The sequence below is a fragment of the Corvus brachyrhynchos genome, unplaced genomic scaffold, assembly GCF_000691975.1.
Source record: "Corvus brachyrhynchos isolate BGI_N302 unplaced genomic scaffold, ASM69197v1 scaffold4, whole genome shotgun sequence".
Classification (NCBI taxonomy): Eukaryota; Metazoa; Chordata; class Aves; order Passeriformes; family Corvidae; genus Corvus; species Corvus brachyrhynchos.
The window spans coordinates 3,589,219-3,611,410 of NW_008237878.1; the positions used below are offsets into that span (position 1 = coordinate 3,589,219).

The 22,192-nt window shown below is 37.8% G+C and overlaps 1 protein-coding gene across 6 annotated transcripts in view; it reads left to right on the forward strand.

Moving 5' to 3' along the window:
• Positions 1-5,059: 5,059 nt before the first annotated feature.
• Positions 5,060-22,192, forward strand: part of CACNA2D3 (calcium voltage-gated channel auxiliary subunit alpha2delta 3) — a 398,259-nt gene continuing 381,126 nt past the window's right edge. For 5 of the 6 annotated variants that reach the window (XM_017732417.1, XM_017732420.1, XM_008632199.2 and 2 more), the window contains exons 1-2: positions 5,061-6,973; positions 7,580-7,661. In XM_017732417.1, coding sequence (XP_017587906.1) covers positions 6,855-6,973; positions 7,580-7,661 — 201 coding nt within the window. In that variant the 5' untranslated portion in view covers positions 5,061-6,854. Of the gene's footprint in view, positions 6,974-7,579; positions 7,662-22,192 lie in introns of all 6 variants that reach the window. The other variant, XR_001861410.1, reaches the window with a different exon arrangement.

The following is a 22,192-nucleotide window of genomic DNA, read 5'->3' on the forward strand; positions in this document are numbered from 1 at the left end:
TAAGACAAATAATGACTTAAACTCTTCTTGAAGTTAAATCAATTTCAAACTCTGAAAAGTTAAGAAATTTATTTAGTACTTCCTCGTGTTATTTTAGACCTTTTTGACACCTGTTTGCCTTTTGGTAGTTCCTGGTGGCCTTTCTCTGCAATTGTGATCAGATATGTAAATCTAATAACCTCACAGGACACTTTATTCTGTTGATGTGTATTATTTTTCCTTATGCAACATTTTAATGGAATTCAGTACCACAGTGTGTTACTTTTTAATACATACATAATTTCTAATCTGAGGTAACTTTCCTTTTGAGATAACTTTGATTTTCAGGATCAGTCAATGTTCACAATAAATGAAAAAGGCTCAACAAAGTGATAGAGCAGAGGTGGATCACAGGTTAGCAACTGCTGCCATGGAATTATACAAAATTCATTTTCTGTAACATCAAGAAGCAGCACTGTGGTGAATATCAGATCAAGAAACTGGCAGTTTAGTCAAGACTTCATAAAAGTCACATTCCCACCACAAAATTCATACTTGTGATGCAGGAATTAATTGGAGAGTGACAGAGTTATGGGCCTCTGAAGTACCTTATGGCTTTATGTTATCACCTGACATGGCACTGTTTCTTGGATCAAAAGTCATGCTATATTTTCCACTTGGCAATAAGAATGTTATTTTGAAAAGAATTGAATGGCAGTCTAAAGTTTGCAGGTTCCTTTCAGCTGAGTGGTTGGAAACTTGACCTTCCTGATGACAGGGAGTCCACAGATGTCACTTCATCTCTTGCTGCAAAAGGTGCTCCTTTGACAGTGGTTGCTCAGCGCCATTGCTCCTCCCTCCCCCCTAAAATACATAATTTTTGGCACTTAGTGTTTGTGTCACCAACCCTGCCAAGATCTGAAGTAAAGGCAATGCCTTTTCTGGCCCTTGAAGCCTGCACTTAGGGTTGTAACAAGGGTCCCTTCACATTACAGATGTGAGCGGGGGGCTCATTCAAGAGTGTAGACAGTAATAGATTCATGCTGAAATACGTTGTGACCTCTAGTCTTCCTTTTTTTTTTTTTTTTATTGTCAGAGAAAGAATGCTAAATAGGTTAGTTTCTATGGCATTCTGTCCATTATATCAGAGCTCTTAATTACAGTTTCTCATTTTTAAGTCCTATCTTCGGTTTGCAGGTATTTTGAATGTATTGAAAGCATTAGCATTTACAACCTAGCACCAGCTTTGGGAGTAAAAAAATGGTTTATTTGCTTAGAGAAGAGTTCATTTCCCAGCATGAAACACTTGAAAGAAACCAAAGGCAGACTTTGTGTTAATAGTTGAAAATTCAAAATAAATGAAGCTTATGTAAAATGGCAGTAACAGACTAGAGCTACAGTGGACTGCTGAAATTGGATTTGGGTAGCTATAAACATAATTAGCTTAAAGCATTCTAGCTTGCCATGCAGTGTGAGCTCTCATAGGCTGGGATGTGATAATGCTTTGCTCTTTTGCATTTTAGCTCCTTGTGGAGATTCAAAAGCCAGCTGATCTTGGGCTTTGTGGAAGCTAAATTAACCACGCGTTCCTTGGGGGGTTATGGCAAACTGTGAGGTTTATTGGGTGTTGAAGTGTGCTAAAGATAACGTGACAGTAACCTAAAATGCTGTACTCCCAACATACTAATTAGGATTGTATATTAGTATTTTTAAAAGTCTTTAGAGATTTGTATTTCTAGTCGTGTAAATGATTGATTATATGTAACCATTGGTTGTGTATGCCCTTAATGCTCTCATGGATGAAATACTAGTGCTTGATTTGACCTGAACAGTATATAAAACAGAGATGATAATATTGCATATAAAATACTGATGTGGTTCAGAAATTCTGTAGCATTTTTATTTCTCCAAAACACTAGCTCCTGCCCATTATGTGGCGCTGAGTTCATTTAAGACAATGAGTAATGCTACTTGACCTCAATCTTTATTGGAAGTGGGTTGGAATCAGTCGATAACTTGGCATTCCCACACCAGTGGAACACTTAGATTTATACACACGAGACCTCCGTAGAATTATAGGAATAAGTGTACACATGTTTAGCCTTTCCCAAACAGGCCTCATGTGCAGTCTCCTGCTCTTCCTCAGATGTACAGATCGCTTAAAACAAGTGAGCCTGTGTTCTCACAGCAGGCAAACACTACTTGACGAGTGCTTCCACCGTTGGGTTGTTTCCAAATAATAAATTCAGAACCTTCAGATTTTGCCTTTCATCTGACAATCTCAAGCTTGGCAAAGCTGAGATAGCTTTTGTTATGCCTCTACTTCTCCTGTTTCCATTTTCCGTGTGTAAGTGTATGTGAAACATTGCACAGAAGTAAGAGAAAGTTGCATGCAGTTGTTAAAGGTTGGAAGGATTTTCACCATGGGACATTTCATTAAATTGTTTATTGTGTAAAGTGGCTCTACAACCTTTCTCTTCCCTCTTTATCCTCCCACGGCCTTTATTTAAGGGAAAATTTTTAAAATGAAGTATTTCAAACAAGGGGAGGAATGGACAATTTAGTCTGTTAAATAAAAAAATCACAGTGTAGAAAACATCTGAGGATTATAATCTTAGCATTTAGAATTGCAGAGGAGTACAGTACAAAGTAGGTATTAACACCACATCATGCAAAGTAGTTAAGACTCTTCTGTTTTTGCAGTATCTGAATCTTCTAATATATGTGGAATATAGATAAACTGACATATTTTCTTTCTTGTATTCTTTTTAAAATATTAATTTCCAGTGGAGGTGGCTTACATCTTCAGCAAGGCTTTTAGCACTTCAGCCTTCTGCATTTATTACTTCAGTTTAGAACTCATTGTAGATAAGCCCCTGAAAAAAGAAATGCAATAAACATTTGTGTTAATTATATAATTTCCTCCTACTCTTCTCCCCTGCACTATATGTTCTCTTCTCTGTATGCCTCTCGATTGACTTTTATTAGGGTTTGGTACGTGTCTAATCAGAGACCTCAAAGTACACTCTGGTGCAAATGTGGCCTTGTTTCTGTGCCCTTTCTTAAGTGTAAATATATCTGGAGGTAGAAGAAAGGAGCAATGGGATGAATTCATCAGGTAGTTATTATGTGTATTTATATATGGGACTTTCCCCTAGTCTGTAGTCTCTGCTTTGGCCTTTGTGTCAAATCTCATATTACCCTTTGCCCTTGGCCTGGAATTTTTGTTTGTTTATTTGTGGGTTGGTTTGAGTGTTTTTTGGTTTTCCTCCAATCCCTTGGTTATTTTCTTCGATGTGGTCCTCCAAAAAACCTTTGGGGATTCATCAAGTTCCTCTGCCCTGTCTGTGACTTTCTATTACAACATTTGATTCACATATCCAAGTTTTATTTCTGCTTTCATGGGGAAAACAGCTTCTTTCACTTTCTGTGAGATACTGAAATGCACCATTGTGCTTGATCATCAAGGGCACAGCAGAAAATTAGTTGCCATTTTTATGCCTTAAAAATGGGAGGCCAGGAGCAGGGAGATGCAACTTAATACACCTGTATGGGGAGCTCTACTTCAGAGACCAGTGGCATGCGAGAAACTTACCTGTGCTTTCTGCTGAGATGCACTTTGGTTTCAGAATGTACATTTGCTCTGTGCATAAATGCTTTCCTTCTCTGGTCAGTTATCTGTGCATACACTTTTCTAGTGGGACCAGAAATTATTCCAGATTCAGCAGTTGTCTATAACAGCATAAGGACATGATAGAAATGCCACATTACTTCCAAAAGATAAATTCATCACTATGCTTCTCTGAAGCTTGGCTTTCTTCTGCCTTTTCTCCAGGACATCACAAGGTTGTAGCAAATAATGAAACACATTTCTCTATCCCCAGTAAAAAGAACTGAAACCTTCAGCAGAACCTACCACTTTTTTTCCCTGTATTTTCCTTGGTCCTTCCTTATGCAAACCCACTTAGGGGAAGTTTCTGCATCCTTATGGGAACAACATGAGACAAATGCTAACATGAATTTTGAATCTGGTGTCAGGGCTGCAGTGATCTGCATACCAAGAATAGTCAGTAGTGGTCAGGCCAGGACACAGCTGCAGATAGATGGTGGCGTCACCTGTAGTGGTTTGTGTGTGTTATGGTTCAGGCTTGCTGTCCATTCACTGAATGGTCATGACGAGCTGATTTCCTGCATGGACATACCCACGGTGCATTAATGAAAGGTGCTGAAAGCACTCTGTGATGTAGTACAGACTTCTGTGTTATAAGTATTTGTTAACACAAAAGGAGCTTGTTCTTTCAAGCAAAAATTTCCTTTCCAAGTGAATTTAGTTTCTTAGACTAGCAATAGTACAAATACAATTTTTGTATTAGACAAATGGGAGTGCCCAGTTTTGCACACACCAGATGCATAAACTGTAGGTCTGATATAGTATTGAATGCATGATAAATGTCAACAAAGTCAGGGTTTGTTGAGTGACTTTATCATTATTGGTGGGCTGAATACACGTTAAATTTTGCTGGCCTCTCGAACACAGACATATTGTGTGTGCTTTCAAAAAGTTATTAGGGCTTTCACTAATGCTTTGAAAAATGAAGGCATTACCTGTTATCAGTGTACTGTGTTGGCTTGAAGCAGATAAGGATCTTTGTTAATGTAAGAACTGTTTGAATCTCACAAAATGAGTTTTTGAATTTACTGCCTGACAGTGTTTAGCATGTAAAAGGAAGTAAACAGCACAAGTATTGAGACAATCAACCACTTGTTTCATTCCTGGCTTTGGGAAGATGCCATTATTTATGTAATATGTTCAAAGGAGCACATAATTGATGATATACTGTTAGTCAGCCATGCGCATTTTTACATTTCTGCCTGTAGGTAAGCTGAACACCTGGTGACATGGAAGCACGTTTAAAACACTGTTTAGAAAATCCGCAGTAACAGCACAGATAACAGGACTTTCAAAACAATTGAGTAATACACAAAATAGGTGTTCCTTTTAAGAAATTTTTCTTTATTGCCTTTTATGAATGTAATGGTACAGAGAGAAATATGATCTATTTACTGTTCCCGATGGGGATGGCTGGTGGGTGGTGAAAGTTGCAGGGTGCTGTGCCACTGTTCTGCACAGTTCCCCTGTTAGTCTTTCTATCTTTAAACTTCTTGTTTCTTCTGAGAAAGCAGGAAGCTTTTGTCAGCCAGGTATTGAATAGAGGTTTTGATATTTAAAGCAAACTGTTCAGTGCTCTTAGTGATGTTAATGGGGAAAGAAACACAGGTACTACATCTCAAGCTTTAAGACAGAAAATGTTAAGAACAGTGTACAAAGGCAGAGTGAATATTTTGAGGTGTTAATTCTAACTACAGAGGGAAGAAACTAGAATTCTGGAGCGGACACTGGAGCTATATTGTAGGATGCAAGGATGACTCAGCCCATGCTCAGATCATGGTCTTGCCATACTTATTTACATTAAAGTTCAGTTGCTATTTTAAGTCTGTGCATTTAGTGGAGAAGAAGGTGAGAAAAAAGCAGAGGGAGAAGAATAAAAGCAAAAGGAGGGGGAGGGTAGATTTTAAAATGCAACAACAACAAAAATACCTGGACCAATCCCTCCTGCTCCGCACGCTGCTCTCTCAGTGGAGGAGCTTGTAATCCTATATTTGCTATATCAAGAGGATTCTTCTACGAGCACAAATTAATAATTTACTCATCGGCTGGAGTCAGCCCGCATTGATTTACTTATGCTGCATAGGTAAATCTTTTCATTCATAAGCCTTTGCTGGTCCTGAGCTCTCGGAGAGTGACTCGCTGCAGTGCTCCGGCGTGGGAGGAAGCAGCAAACGTGCCTTTATGCACAAGGACGTGCTCCCTATGACTCAATTAAATGTGTGCGAGCCTGACCTAAAGCCGGGGCTCGCTCCGGGAAGCCGCCGCTGCCGCTCCTGGGCGATGCTCCCTGGGCAGGGACCGCCGCTCTCCTCCCTCCGCCCGCCCCGGTGCGGCGCCGCGGCCGGGATGCTCCCGGCACCGCGCAGCGCTGAGCTCCGAGCAGCCTTCGCCTCTCTGGGCTGTGTGACAGACAGATGCTTGTCATGCAGCGGTGCCCTGCCTGAATCGTTCTCCGGTGGGTGTGCACGGCCCCACGCCCCCGCCCCTGACAGCCCTGCCGAGCCCTCCCAAGCTCAGCCCCCGGCAATGTGCAGCGCTCTCTTCTCGCCTTCCTGGAAGGGCTCAACTCCACTTTCAGCTCCTCCAGAGTTTCTCTGCTTTTGCCGTACCCTCCCTCTGGTCCAGCTCCTCCTGTGCCTGCCTCTCTGTCTCGGCGCTATCCCGTTAAAAGGCTGCTGCTCCTGCTCCGCTGAACCAATGCACTGGCTGGCTTGATCTGGGATGAAGGCTGGAGGTTATCGGCGAGGGAAAGGACAACTCTAGGCAGCTTTCCATTTGCAAAGTGAGCAGTAATTGCAAGAAGACAGCCTCCCCAGTTGGAATCAATAGTCTGCTTTCTTGCTGCTAAGGGCACTTTGGAGCAGCAGTAGGTCACTGAAGTAACTTCAGCACACTGCTGACTGCGGAGTTGTAAAGAACTACATGCAAGTGGCTGCAGTAGTGCTGGAAAACGCTTTGCTGTTACCAGGGACACAATAGTTTTCAAGTCATTAGAGCTTCGCTTCTGGTCCGCTCCTTCCATTACACAGAGAGGGTCATCCTTTGGAGGAATGAGGATGGAGCTGTGAATTTTTCTTTTCCAGTGTTGTTCTAGTGGAAGGGACTAAGAGTGGGGGAAAAGAGGCTTTTAGAAGCAAAACCCCACTGCTGCTGAACTCAGCTTCACTTGAATTTCCCCAAATCTTTCCAGGCACAGGGAGGCACAATGCCAGAGAACCTGAATCTTCTTCGGGCTTTTGGGGGTTTTTTCTTTATCTTCTGGACAGCTTTTAACACAGCCTTAGTGGATGTGGTTGGATCGGAGCAGCAGATCCCCTTGTCTGTGTAAGTGCTTTCATGCTATTCCTCTCAGGACCATGTTCAAGGATGAGAACTTGGCTGCTCAAGTTCTCCTGTTTTTGTATTGCCGATATTTGACTGTTCCAGGGCACCTTTGCTCCTCTGTCAGCTGTGTTTAAAGTGGTTGTCTCCAAGGCACCTGGCACCACTTTGATTTTATTGTGGGAGCATGTGTTGGTGGAGTGTGTAGCCACTGAGTTTTAAGTGCTTGTATTTACTGAAATTGATGCTGTTAACTCTTTCTCATGTGGGAATTTATCATTCAGAAGTGTTTTGCTATTTTATCTGCTGTTTTCCTTTCAATGCATGTTTCACGTTGTGCCAAATCATGTTTCTGTACAAGTTAATTCCTTAAATTTTAATGGTGCAGGTTGGTACTCTCATATCAGAGGCCTTACCTTAGCACAGGGTCTAGTTTGTGCTTATACTTGTACGGCTTCACTGATCTTTTGCTGTGCTTAGGTTCCTTAGTGAGCTCTCTAATGCAAAATTGCTCAGATCCTCCCGAGCAGCTGAAGCTGTTACAGTCTCTGTTGCTTGCTATGACATGTGTATTACATTTCTTCCTGTCTCTTTTTTTTTTCATCACAGTGTAAAGCTCTGGGCCTCAGCATTTGGTGGAGAGATCAAATCTATTGCAGCCAAATACTCAGGTTCCCAGCTCCTTCAGAAGGTAAGGATTTCTTCAGTTGTAGTAAGGAAGGTATTAGCAGAGAAAATGGAGGCAGATTTAATTTTTTAAATGAACAGGAAAGCAGTGCTGTATGTGCTTTTGTACAAGTTCTATTTTTGTATTGCATACTAGTCCCTGATGACTCTTTGCATTGCACTGCACTGTCTGTAGAGTCCTTGCTTAACCTGATATTTTTCTGTTTGGATGACTTTCTTTTTTCATTGGAAAGTAAACTCCAACACTTATTTCTTGTAGCCTAGGCTTCAGCCCAGGTTGCGGGTGTTTAGTCTGGTTGCTGCATTGTGATGATGATGATGATGATGTTTCTGTGCAGAAGCAGCTGTTTCTTGTGAAAAATGTTAACTTCATTCGAGGAGCAGAATTAGTGCATATTGTATTATTTTCACCCTGGGCTGTATGTACACAATTCACTGTATCAGGAGAAGGTGGCTGCACTGTTGTTTGTCAATCTCTGCAGTTTTTACAATCCCATTATTCCCCCAATCATCTCAACCCAGTGCTGAGATGTATTACATCATTACAGATAAAAGGAATGAATGTGGTTATCTTCTTGCTCAGCTGCACAGCTGGGTAATAAGGTAGTGAAGTATAGCAAAAACTTGAGAAATTGGTATAAGTCTACATAATTGGGGGAGAGGGTAATGAAAAAGCAGATTTGAGTGTTAGGCATATATCAAAGACTCTGTTTAATTTAAATATGCAACCTATAGTAAACTTCTGTATTGTAGACAATTTATTTTTACAACAGTTGCAGAAAAAAGAGACTAAGAGGAATATCTTAGATTGAGACTGTTATTTTCGGGCATTTAGCATGTGATTCTCAAAATGCAATATGTAAATGGAAAAACATTGAGACATTTACTGATTAAAAGCACTCATTCAACCCATATATTAAATTTCTGCTGATTTTTTGTAGACATGATTTTTAGTTCTGAGTAACACTAATTTTATTTTGTCTGTTTGTGAAGGAAATTATTCCTTGAGCTTGTAGCATTTATTTCAAAAGGCTTATATATGTGTGAAATTATATAACAGTACATGTAGCAGCTGAAATAAAAAGCTCGTGCTATCCTTTAAAATGAAAGCAACTGGATTTAGTAGTTACTAAAGACATATGAGTTCTTTAGCAGTTTCTGTCTTTTCAGATTTGTATACCCAGGACTGTAAAACACAGATTTCAATAAGTGAAAATACAGAGCTATTAAGAACAAAAATATTTGCAGTCTCTTACTAACTCTCAAGGCCTTTAAATGGCTCCACTTCAATATGTTGGGCAAACTTTCATTTTATTCTGAAAATCTGAGCACTCAATATTTACCATATTTCCAGCTCTCATTCTTTAAAGTCTGTGTAGTCTTACATTCAGTGTTTTTTATGAACACCTTAAATTCATAAAGCAGATGGAGCTTTCAGTTTTGATTAGTTGGTAATCAAGTATTATTAAAAAGCTTTATTTTTTTTTATTAGGCCCTAACAAACAAGTATCTTTATTTAACTTTGGAGCTGTTCCATGCGCAGCCATTTTTGCGCAAAAATGGCTTTAGAAATGAATCCTACCAGTACTGAGCCCAACTCTTGCTGGAAGAATATGGAATGTACCCTGTTTGGAATCATGCTAAAATCCACAAAGAATCACTATGGAATCCTTAATCCTCCTTCTCTTCCTCATAGTAGATGCTGCTGTCATCCCTTCTGTAATGTATTTTTTCCCTCTGAAGTAGCAAGATTGCTTCCTATTGGTTGTTATAATTGTAGGTAATTGGAAGCTATTCATTTTACCTTTTCATCAGCATCCTTTCTGTTTCACTAACCAGTCTGTGCTCCTGTTTTTGAAGGTGGACAGTGTATGTTCTTTCCAAGCTATTTTGTTTTTCTTTCTTGCTTATATTATGATATTATTGAATGAGAGAGAAAAGACAAAACGCAGGTTTGACAGGTATTTAGAGCATTTTTATTCCTCTGTCACATAGTCTATTGGTTTTTTTTTCTTTTTTTCTTCCTTCTGGTTACAGTAGTTTTTATAATACGTCTGTTGCTTTTTCTTTTATTTGGAATTCCAAATGTCTCTGTCCATTTAAGCTTGCTATATCCTGGTGTTGATTGTGGCAAATAAGCCTGGATGACAGGACTTTAGCATGTATTTTTTTGTATTGTTATAAAGTATATTTTTTTCTGTTAGCTTTTGTGAATAGAAACATACCAAACTTCAAGATCTGCAAGTATTTTCAACACGCAAAGTCAGTGATGGAGGTTGTCACAGCAGTTAAGGAGGTGATAGCACAGGAGGACTCTAAGTACAAATGCCTTTTTTTCCCCACCCCCTCCCTCCCCACTAGCCAGGCATCAAGAATATATTTGGTATTTACTGTGAGCTCTGGGTGATCAGAATCCATGTCATTTTAAAGTCAAGATTCCACTTTTAGAAACAGTGAGACTTCTGATATTACCGGAGGAGCCCACATTTCCTGATTATGAATTAAGCATCCTTAAACAAGTGAAGATATAAAATGTGTGTATGATTATGGACCAGGACAGTATAGGTTCCTCAACTGTCAACTGCTTTGGAGTGCCATTTAGCTTGATACAGGCTTGCTACATGAAAAATTAATGTAAATGTTACTTGATTCATTTTGTCAGCACACACAGTGAGTGCAGCGTTCAAAGGGATGTGCTCACAGTCTAGGCATGACTGACAGTCTCTACTGCCCAAATGTTTTGCACATTAAGAGTCATTTGACCCACACTAAAATTTCATTGAGGAAATTATTCATGTGAGATACTCAGTAAAGAAATTTTTTGCCAGGTTACAGTTGTGAATATTGATGGAGTTATTGTGATTTTTAAGGTCTTGCAGTACTGTGAACATCAAAAGGGTGACCAGCACTGGTGTCCTCTTGAATTTGTAAAAGATGTTTAAGAATATTTCTGTTGCTTTTTGAAAGTATTTTTTTTTTTAAAAACCCCCCCCTCTGCTTCCCATATCTTAATTGAATGTTTCATTATTTTATTTCATTATGATAATCTTATCTAATTATTTTGTTTTTCCTCCTAGACATATCTGGGATATATGACTTTTCCCAAAACTGACTTTAGATGAAATACAGATGCTGCAAATTGCTTGGAAAATAATAGTTCAGTAAATAATTTCAGAAATTATGATAAGGTTTTAAGCAAAATTGGCACTTAAAAAATGTTCTACTCCTTGCTTTTAAAGAGGTGGAAGACCATTAAATGTACAAGAAAACATCCAGAAGCAAATAGGACAGCATTATTCCTAATCTGTCTGATTTCTGGCGGTTTTACAGTTGTCACATAGATTTGGAGAGGCTTCTTGGTGCTGTAGAGATATTCATACTCTTCACCTACTTAGCAAATACTGTTGGGGCCTAAGAATTGACTCAGATTTTAATTCTCTCTTAGGTGTTGTTTTTTTTCCTTAGGCTGTCAAAAGACATCTGCCTTATTTGAATGTTGACATTTTAGCTATTTTTCTTTAGTAATCACTCTGCGTTTAGTGGGTCCTGTACTGAATGTGAGTGTAGCCCACTGGCAAAGCTAGGCTTCAAATATAGTTTGCAAAGCAAGGGTTAGGTGCCAGGAACATATTCACTTCAGCTGCTGCAATTAGAATTTTGGAGAACAGGCTTTGGGGAATGCTGTTGTTATACAGTAAAGCTCTTCTTAAATCAGTGCAGCGTGGTCTATGCTTCCTCAGGGTCCTTTTGATGAGACTACTCTTTTTTTTTTTAATATTCTGAGCTTTGATAATTCTTCATTTGCTCCTGAATGCAAATGTAGGAACGGTTTCCAGGTGAAAATATCCTTAATTTCTTGGTCCTTCCACAAAGGTTTCTTCCTGACAAGAAGCTTGTTTAAGGCTCCCTCAGAGTCTCCTTATGTAAGTTGTCTGCTGGAGCCCTCAGTGTTATGTAAGGCACTGCCTGCTTTGGTCTGAAGCAGTTTGGAGTCCGCATCTGCCTGCTCCTTTCAACAAATCCTTCATCGTGTTGGGAGTTCTCAAATCATTTTTTTTTCTCAGAGCAGGGTTTTCAGTCAGGAAAGCATTCCTGTTTTTAAAGATGCAGAATTGCATTTTATCTCCCTGAAGAGGAGGGGGTGCTGTATCTTGGTAGTTTCTTGCAATTGTGGAAATGTCAGTGCAAAACTAATATAACGGGGTGATTTAGATCAATTAGCATTCAGCTGGTGGATCTGATTCATACAGTACATCTATCTTTAGTTTAAATTGTATAATAGTGACTTTAATCTCAGGCAAGTTTAGTCCAATCATCTTGACATTAATTGCCTTTCTTTTATTCAGCCTTATGTTGGTTTTGGTTTTTGTAGGCTGCTTCTTTGCTCGAGACACTGCAACCACTGCTTTGAAGGAAGGGTCAAGTAGGACTGAGACATGCAGGTTAAAGGATAGGCATGGACTGACTTTTTGGATATCAATTTAAACTTTTTTCAGCTGAGCAATTCTAGAACTGCAAAAATAATACTGGTTATTTTTTCCCATCAAAAATGGGGAAAAATTATCAATAAAATCTGTACACATGAGACTGTAAATCAAAAAAGACAAAAACCCAATCAAAAGAAATACTGCTGCCCCCTGCAAAAAAACCTAAACCAGCAGCAACAACCCCCTTCTTCCCACCAACCAAACCTGACACCTACCCCAAAGCCCAAATTCGAAACCCCACCAGCCAGGTAATGGTGCAGAGCTTACAAAAAACTGTATTCAGAGTTAATTCATTATAATTTGAACTCCTGAAGTCTGGTATTTGTAAAATGTGTCTCCTAGCACTGACTTGAAATCAAACCTTAGAAAAGAAAAGAAATATACACCTGAGAATCTTAAACCAGTGTAATTCTGATGATTAAGGCAAACGAAGTTTTGGAGCTTGCAGAGCTTGAGTCTCCATCCCCTTTAATTCCTACAATCCTAGATATTTGGGATACATGAATGACGAGATTATTATCCATGCCAGACTAGGTACAGAGCATTTCAGTGTGTTTTGAAGTATTTAATGTTATCTGCAGACATAAAGATGTAAATTCTTCTGGATAGATACTTTAATTTTGTTCAAGAATAACAAAATCAAACACATTGATATGCTACGAATGTATTTGGTGGGAAAACCTGCTGGGTCCCATACTAATTTTCAGATAGCATGTTGATCTGTAGAGGAAAAGATCAGTCTTATTAAACTTTGAATACTTTCTTCTCTCTTTGTCCATAACAAAAAATAGCTTGGCTTACTTTTTTTGTAATAAAGTTCTGCCTTTTCTGGAGGTATTGGAAAAGTTTTTTTCTCTTCAGTGAAGTTAGAACTGCACTTTGAATGATCTGTGATTTGTGCTCTCCTGTTTGAATGTTATGGCAGGAGTAATAATTTTTTTGGTGTTGGTAATGGTTTTAAAATGTAGTCAAATCAGCTTGTATATCAAACATCATGTTTTAGATGTCACTTGGTCTAAAAGGAGAAAGCCATGCTGAATTCATGTTTTGCTTCCATCAGCACTCTCTATTTTGCAGTATTTTTGGTGTCTTTCTGGGTTTTGCAAGCAGAGTGTGGTCCTCTCACTTGTATTATTGAAAGTAAAAAAGTTCTGTTGTTAGCATGTAAGAGGCATATGAGATGGCTTTAGTAAGTTCATGTGTGCATCACACTTCCAGTAATGTCTTTTAAGATGGACATTTTTGTGCAGACAATTCACCTGGAAAACATCAGATCTTGAAAGGAAGAGAATGCTAATTCCCTTGCTTAATGCATTTATGGTTGTTTTCACATCCTGTATTGGAAAATGCTTACGTTTCAATGTTAAAGAAGCTGCTCTCCATGCAAATTATCTTGACAGTGAAGGTATGTAGAGCATGAATAGATGCTGTATTGTAGTGGTGATTCACTCTTAAGCAACTGCTAATCAATACTCCACACTTTCAAATGTCATTACTGTTCTGTAGGGGGGAGTTTTTCGTTGCGGATAATAAATGCTAACACATTTTACAACACAAATTATATATTGATAGGGTAGATGGTATTCTAGTTTCTGTAGAAGCTTCACTGACACATTTTAATGAAATACAATGATTAATGTGTTGTTCTTGTGAAGTTCCATTTTGCTTTTTTAACATATAATATTTTTGCAAAATTACATGGATGCTTTTTATGAGCCTGTTTAGCATCCACCAAGTTAATTTGTGTAAAGCTGAAGTACTTTTTTTGAGTGTATGATAAAATTATTGCAAGATTTGTATTTAAAAAGAAGTCTTGGCAAAAAAACTTCTTTTAAAATCATAGTTGTAAAGAAGTTGATAAGAGTCTTGGTAGCCTTTCCAGAAGTGATTAATTCCAGAGACAGATAATTTCTGAAAATATCCTGCTCTCAGGTCTCCCAGGACATTCCAGGTGAAGTTTCACATGTAGTAAATGATAATCAGTGCACTGGCTTTAAACACAGTGATATAAGACATGAGGGGATTGCTGTTGCTCAAGACACTCGTTCATACGAGTGTGTGGATGCTGCATCCAGTGTATCAAAAAACAGGGCAATATAAATTCTTTCTTTATATCCATGGTAGATGAACAAGAACCAGGTTTTAAACACAAGCATTAACTTTTTCCCTAAAATCAATTAATTTTTAAAATTTTTTATTTTATTGAGAGAAAGCCCTGGCATAGTGTGGAACTCCTGCAGGTTCACTGTTCAGAACAGGTTCCTGGATATTTGGTAGACTTTGTTGAACTGCCTTATGTTAGGAAGATGAGCTACATCCTTTATTTTGGACTATCATCAGTAACAGTAATTGTACTTCTCTGATGTCTGTATCTATGCACTATTAATCTTTGTGCCTACATCTCCTTAAGGCATAGCTGGGGTGTCCTTCAATTTTCACAGCAGAAACAGGTTATAAAACACAGTTGTCATTGCTGTACAGGGTAGCCAGGCTGGATGAAGACTTGCTGGTTTTCCTTTCTCCTTATAAGCACACAAGCAAATGATCTTATTAAAATATCATTATAGAGGAATAAATATATCAACTACAATAGACTAAACTTGTTGGAAAAAGATGTTGACTGCTCACATCATCTTTTGTTGGGCTTCAGGTCTGATAACCACATGATAAGATATCAGCAGGGTGAGGTTTTCAAGGTATTCCAATGTTCTTATGATAAGTGTAACTATGAAGTACATACTGGAACCTCAGTGGGCCTTGTAACATACTGGGATGTCCCGGTGAGAAAGAAGGAAAAGATCAGATGTAAACTCCTGGTTTATTCCTTGTGTACCTGCCACAGGTTCTAGTGCTTTGTTATCAAAAATTGTTGATACTTGTTGAAGTTTATTCTTTGCTGTTGTTATTCTTGAGAAGAATTTTCCTGAAGCATTACTTGCACAGAAGTTTTGCTTCTTTAGGTAGAGCCTGGTTGGTTGGTTGGATGGAGTCTTCAAAGCATATAGGTTCTTGCAGTAATTCTTCATGAAAAGAGAGTTTGACAGGTGATTTCTTCTAATCATGCTTTCTGTCGTTTCCTGAAAAGACCTGTAAAGAGTTAAACTAATACATTTCACTGATGTGATAAAAAAAATTTATAAAGTCTTAGAAGGTGTTTTCTTTGTCAAAGTACCTGCTCCTACTCATGTGTTGCTTTTATTTTTCTTAACTTGACATATTTTATTGTTGTCTGTTTCTCTCCCTGTCTCTTTTTGAACCACCTTATTTATCTTTCATTTTAATCTTTGTTTTTAAATGGGCATATTTTCTAGAGAGAAATGTTTTCTTTTGAGCCTGATGCCAAATGTTTTGCATAAATAATTTTATAGTACAGGAGGCACTTAGAGATAGTTATTGCTATTTATCCTTCAAACTAGGTTGAGATCTTAGAGCACCGAGGTTAAGGAAGCAAAAGATGAAGGAAAAAGTTGTTCTCAGGTCCATTAACAAACCAAACTATAAGATGGCCTAATCTATGTCACAAGATTGGGGACATAAAGTGAGAAGTGTATGTATATAATTGATTCAGAATATCAGGGTTTAATGTGTGGATCCTGTTGACTGTTGATCAGTTAAGTTTCTCATATGTTTGACTGACAGTAATTACCTCGAAGCATTCCTATTAGTTTTTAGAAAAGGGTAGAAGAGCTTCTAATAGTCTCATAAAATATTTCTCCTTCGGGCACTCAAAATGTGGATTTGACAGGCTTCCCTGAATTTTGTGTGGGTGATGGGTTAGATGTCCTGTTGACACCATTCCTCTACAATGTGCAAGTTGAGTGGATTTCCTTTGCTTAGTGGTGTTCTGAATATGGTGATACTGAATTAAAAAATTCTAATTATACTCTAAGGATTGAGACTTTTGTGTTTGACACTAATGACTCCACAAAACTGGTTCTGGAAAACAACACTCATCATCCCCTCTATAGAAAGTCTTCCTGTCTTCCACTGTGGAACTCTGTTTTTCATTATTTCTGGAATCAGGTAATGATTAATTCTGGAACAGGATTTAGAAGGTCTTTTAATTTGGATTCCTGTTCAAAGTGGGATCAAAGCTAAAAATCAGTGCAGATTTCTTGGGTCTTTGATCTTTAAAATCTTCAAGGACAGCAGTACCTTTTTGGTTCCAATGTTGTCTCTAGTCTGGACAAGAAATTACTTGAGCTGGAACTTCCCATTTCAATTTGACTGCTGAGTGTTGCTTCTACCTCCACAAACATCATTGGTTCATCATCTTCATAATCTCCTGGAAGGCAAGGAAAGGCACAGCACTTTGTCATGACAGGCATCTCTGAGGCCCTGGTCATAGTCAATATTGTGGAATTTTTTAGTTGCTTCATCAGGTCTCAACACTTTTTCTGACCTATTATTTTAAAATAGTTCTCAGCAGCTTTATAGGCTCTTAAACTGAGATCTCTGCTGTTTGATATTCAGGTGGGCTTTTTACCACTCACAATAGGAATATGTAACTGTTCTCATAATTATGAAGTCTCAAGAGTAATTTCCACTTAGCTGATTGCATGAATAGGAGAAGACTTTTTAATTTGTCATGGTAACACAGGAATTTATTTTCTAATCTAGGGCTAAGACAAGCCATTTAGCTCCCAGTTGCTCTATTAGCCATTTCTTTTACTATCTTTATCACCCCCAGTATCTTAAGTGAACTTAGTGTTGTACAGAAATAGTCTGTCAGCTGGCAGAAGGTTTTATGTCTTATTGTCTATTTTTACTTTATTCTACAGTAGCTGTCAAGGGATTTCTTTGTGCTTTTATACACAAACAAGGATTTGACTTGCTTTCCTAAAAAGCTGGAATCAAAATTATGCAGTCATAATATCTGCAGCCTGTTAGGTAAAAGCACTGTGAAAATGCTATTTGGAATGCATTATGAAAACCCTGGTCAGGCCCCCAGTGCTCCCATTGTTCCTCCAGGTCCCATTTTAATGTTTGGCTATTCAATATACTTTGAAGATTTTGTGTCAAGCCATCTGAAATTGCTAACTTTCAAAACACACACACACAAAAAAATTCTACATGCTATGGGTATTAAAATTTGATGTGTTGGGAACACATCATTGGTCACAAAATTAGATAATTATCTTCTAAAGTAACAAAGCTTCAAAGATAAAAAGCAGGAACATTCAAACTTTGGCTTTACCTTGAAGCTAAATGTCTATCATCTTCTGACAGCTGTATGAAATGCATGAGTGCCGAGCTGTTTGGACACGATGCTATCATATTACATTAATAGCAATTTTCACTGATAATGAAAACTCGTAGGAGGCTAAAAGCAAAGCCTTAGATTATGACTTGCAGCCATTGACTATCTGCATCCAGCAGATTTATTACCCCCTACACACACTGTGCCTTTTATAATGTTTTCTACTGTTTCTTCATCAAAGTACAACAAGAAAGCTATTATAGATGGCATGAAACAAAAAAATCTGGGTACTCACTTCACATTTCAGACTTCTACTCTCATTACAAACTGCAATGCAGTTTTGCAGTAAAAGTGGGGATGAATCCTGGCATTCCCCTGAAATTTCCCATGAAAACCTTTGGGAGTGAGAGAAGAGTGTGAATGAAAGAAAACTGGAGAATTTCTGTTGGTCAAATCTAATTTTCTATGTATAGATATATCTGGTTTTTATCCTGGGGCTGTGATAATCGTTTCTTGATGGTCTGCTTAAGTCCTGTAATCGTGGTGGCCAAAATCAGTGCAGTCCTTAAGCACAATGCTAATTTAACCTGTACTGTCTCACAGACAAATCTGGTGCAGGCAGTGGTGGTAGGATTTCACATAGACTGCCAGAAACCTTAAACTGAAAATTAAAGCTGCAAGCAGAATTCCCCCCTCTCCCCAGCTGAGGCATCTTTTCCTAATTTTCTGTGTAAAATGGGCCTAGTAATACTTTTTCCCTCAAATCTTAAAACTTTGAGATTAGTTAGAATTAGGAGCAATGTTTCATTCTAGAGTGTTTAGCATATAGAGAGCATTGGCTGGTGAAGAACACCCTTAGCATAAGGATATGGAAATAGTGGGAAGTGGAATGGAATGGATCAGCTCTGAGAGCTACAAAGCATTAATTTTAACACACTGTTTAAATATAACTTGCACTACTGAAAAGATAAATGGTTTCCTGTAACAGTCCTGAATAACTACAAAATTGATAGAAACTCGCTTATTCTTGTTGTTGATATTTGGTGTCTGTAGCTGGCAATAAATCTCCATATGGTATTGCACGGGCAAGTGAAATTGAACCCTTTTTTTGTCAGAGGATGAATCCCTCCTGTGCTTTGAATACAAGGTGATATGCTCTGCTGATATCAGAAAGTAATTTGCAAATTTGCAAACCTTTTCTTCTTTCCCTTATAACTTTTTCCATGCTGGTGCTTCTTCCTTATTATCCACTTTCCGCATAACTACAGTTCTGCACTACTTTTTCCTGTCTAGATCCTTCAGACTTTTTCTGACCTATTCTGGTTTTCTTCCAAGTAAGATCCAACCAATAAGATTCCATTAGAGTCTAATTCACAATTATTAAATGCAGCTAAATTGGGAATTGAGCAATTTTATTTATCATTTTATGAGTATCTGATTATTTCTGTCTATATTTCAATTACCATAGAAATTTATTTTCATGTGTTCTTTGTCACTCTCTCCTTCTCTTTACTCCCATTTGTTTATAGCCATTGCTCTTTTCCTTTGGAAATTTTTGCCATTAATGTCATTTTTCTGTTCCTTTAGCAGCTGTAATCATAATGCTGAAGTAAGGATCTGGTCACCTGAGAAAATGGAGCAGAAATAAAATGAGTAATAGCTTAGTAATAGTTTTACACCTAAGAAGAGGGGAAGGTTATGTAAATACAGAGGTTGTTAAAATATTTTCATTAAATTATGAACCCTTAAAAGGAAGAATAAATAGGTTAAGATCTATTGGTGCACTTTATTCATTGTGAATGTCTCTGGAAAGAGAGGGTGGTTATATCCCCAGTAAGAGCCAATGTACTTGGCTGTGCCTTGGCTGGCGGGTGTGGGAAATGGGGAGAGGTGGGACAGAATTCTCTCCAAAACCAAAGGGAGGTTCTGTCATTGAGGGGGGAGGCAAGTTTTGCAGAAAGGAGTCAGCATCAGGAAGCTACTGCAGGCTCAAAAACCAGCTAAAGGTGAGAACAGGGACACATAAAAGTGGTAGAATGAAGAGGAATAGAACACATTGGGAGCAAAGGAGCAGAATGACTGAAGAATGTTATTTTTTTTTCCTCTATATTTTAATACAGTTGGAGAATAAAGACATTTGTATGAAATGCAGGCAATATCTGTATTCTGGTGGTTATTTTTGACAAATCTATTAAATAGCATTCATATTAAAAATATGTAAGTCGCAGAAGGTCAAGCTTACTATTTTTGAAATGCATGAGTACCCCATGATTTAAAACTTGGCTAAGATCCTAATCTTAGCTAAGAACTAAAAATAAAAAGAAATTATGTGCTAAGAAATGTAAGTTTTAATTCAAGAAAGGCATCTGAAATTAAACTGAGTTTAGTAATGACATAATTCTGACTTTTCTATTTTGCTTTTCAGATGCTTAAAATTGGAATGCTTAAACATTTGAAAAAAAATTGCAGTTTGTTTTGCTGAAGTCCTTTATTCTGTACCACCCAAGTGTAATAGGAATATAGTTCAGCCACCTTCATAAATTGGCACTGCTTCTGTCCAGTCCACCTTAAGCATGTTATTAATATAGATATATAGTTGTTTGGTAGAACTTCCTCAGCATTGCAAGATGTCTAGGGAATTTTGTCTGAAAAAGGATGGCAGAACACAGCATTATATGAGGGATTGGGACCTATTCTTATGTGTTGGAATAATTCAAACGTTAGTGTATAGAATTACTCATGTAGACCATATTAATCTGATAAGCATACTGCTTATTTATCTTGGTTTTTAAATATACAGGAGTTGAATTACTGAGAGCTCTAATTATTCTGAACATAATTTGTCAGACAAAACCAGCTGCTAACTCAGCTCTTCTCAGGAATCTTTAGTAAAATGCACGACCTAAATAATAGTGTCTTGAAAAGTACAGAATTCCCATTCTTCACACAAATCCTCTCCGCCTGTTGGATATCTTCCTCTCCAGAGTATAGTAAAAGCCTAGGATTTTCTGATGTGACTGAAAGGACAACAAATCCAGGCAGACTCTGCTGTGGCTTGCATTACTTGAACTTCACTCATTCACAGCAAATTTCTCAACCTTACAGAACAACTCTAAGTTGGCAGAGATGATTCTTTCCTGTTTTGGCTGAAATGTTATGTTCATTGTCTAGTGCATTGAGCTGAATTAAATAATACTCCTGCTTTCAAAGCGTTCAAAAAACCTACAGTTCTAGTTTTCCCCTGACCTGGTGATTAACCTTATGCAATTCAGTTCTGATTTGTCTTCTTCCATGGGTATGAAGACGTAAAAAGTTTTGCTTTCTGTCTGCAGTCTAAAACGGTTTTGATGGCAACTTGCATTCAAAATTTGCTTCTGCAGGGTGTGTTTTGATAGGTGTGGTGCTCTTTGTTTTGTAAGTTTGGTTTTGTTTTAATAAAATGGGGTCAAATATCACAAGTAGGTATGGATGATTGATTGATCTGGTTGACTGAACAGGTCAATTATCTGTAACTTTGCATATATAGCAATGATGTCAAGAAAAAGGACCATCTATATGGCATTTATAGCATCTGTTTCCAAAGGCTTTAGGAGCTTGAATGAAAACAAAGTGTGTGCAGGATTAATGTTATTATTTCAATCTCATTTGAAAGTAAACTAATTACCATAACATTTGAATGCACAACAGTTCAGGGTCGATTGAGGCAAATGCAGATGGGAGTCACTTCTCTTGCTGATGTGAGTGGCACCTCTGCAGCAGACTTGTGCCTGAAGTAAGGTCATTTTTTGGTAGCTTTTAATGAAAAGTTCTTGCCTAAAGTGTTGTGTAGCTCAATTATTGTCAAAGAATAGCAGATTCTCTGTTGAGGATCTAGAGCTAAAATCATTACTGCTGATGAGAAATGTTGTAAAGAAGAAAAGTGAACAAAAGAATTGCTGTTAACTGGCAGGTAGTTAAGGCAGAAAAAAATTTCCACATATATCTAGAATATATGAGCAGGTCTGTATCTACTGTGACTGTAGGCTGCCTTGCAAGCCTTTAAACCAGTTCTTGTAATGCTGACTATTGTATAAACTCCAAAAGGATTGGATGTGCAATCTGGTAGTTTTCTTTTATATTCACAATAGTCGTACACAGTAATGAGACTGTTATCTGTAATGAAACCATATTCTCTTGGAAAAGAAGTGGAGAAGGTTTGAGGGGGTAATGTTCTTTAGACTAGAAAAGTGTTATGGTTTAAATATGAAGAATAATTATAAATCTTCTTGATGGCTTCACATTAAGTCAAGCTGTAATTTATTTTACTGCAAAAGTGTATGTACTTTGCCAATTTCTACTTTTTCTCCTTGGTGTGGGTAGGAGGTTAGAATGGAAAGATGGCTTTTGTTTCTTTGTTTAATTGTCTAAAAGTGACTGGAATAGAATCCCATTTCTTGTAGGGGAACAATAAAATAAGGTTCTCTCACCTACTGATTTCAGAATATGCACTTAGTTCTTCTGTTCATTGCCTCCCACAGGAGCTGGCAATCCTTCTTTGAGCCCAATCTTCTCTGTCCTTGTGTCACGTATAAGAAGTTGCTTTTTTCTCTTTTTAATGAGTGGTTTGATATACAACATAAATATCTTTGCCTTAAGTATTTATTTTTATTCTCCTTTCTACATGTAATTTCCTTCCCCTCACAAATCCTGTCCTTGCTTCTGACTTGTGATATTTGATAATTGGTTTTTTCATAGTACAGTTTGTTTAATCCTGTTTTCAGACTTACTCCTGTGTATTAACTTAAAATTTTTAATGTACATACACATCTAGTAAAGCTGTTAGTACCTTCTCAGCTGTTGGAAATATCC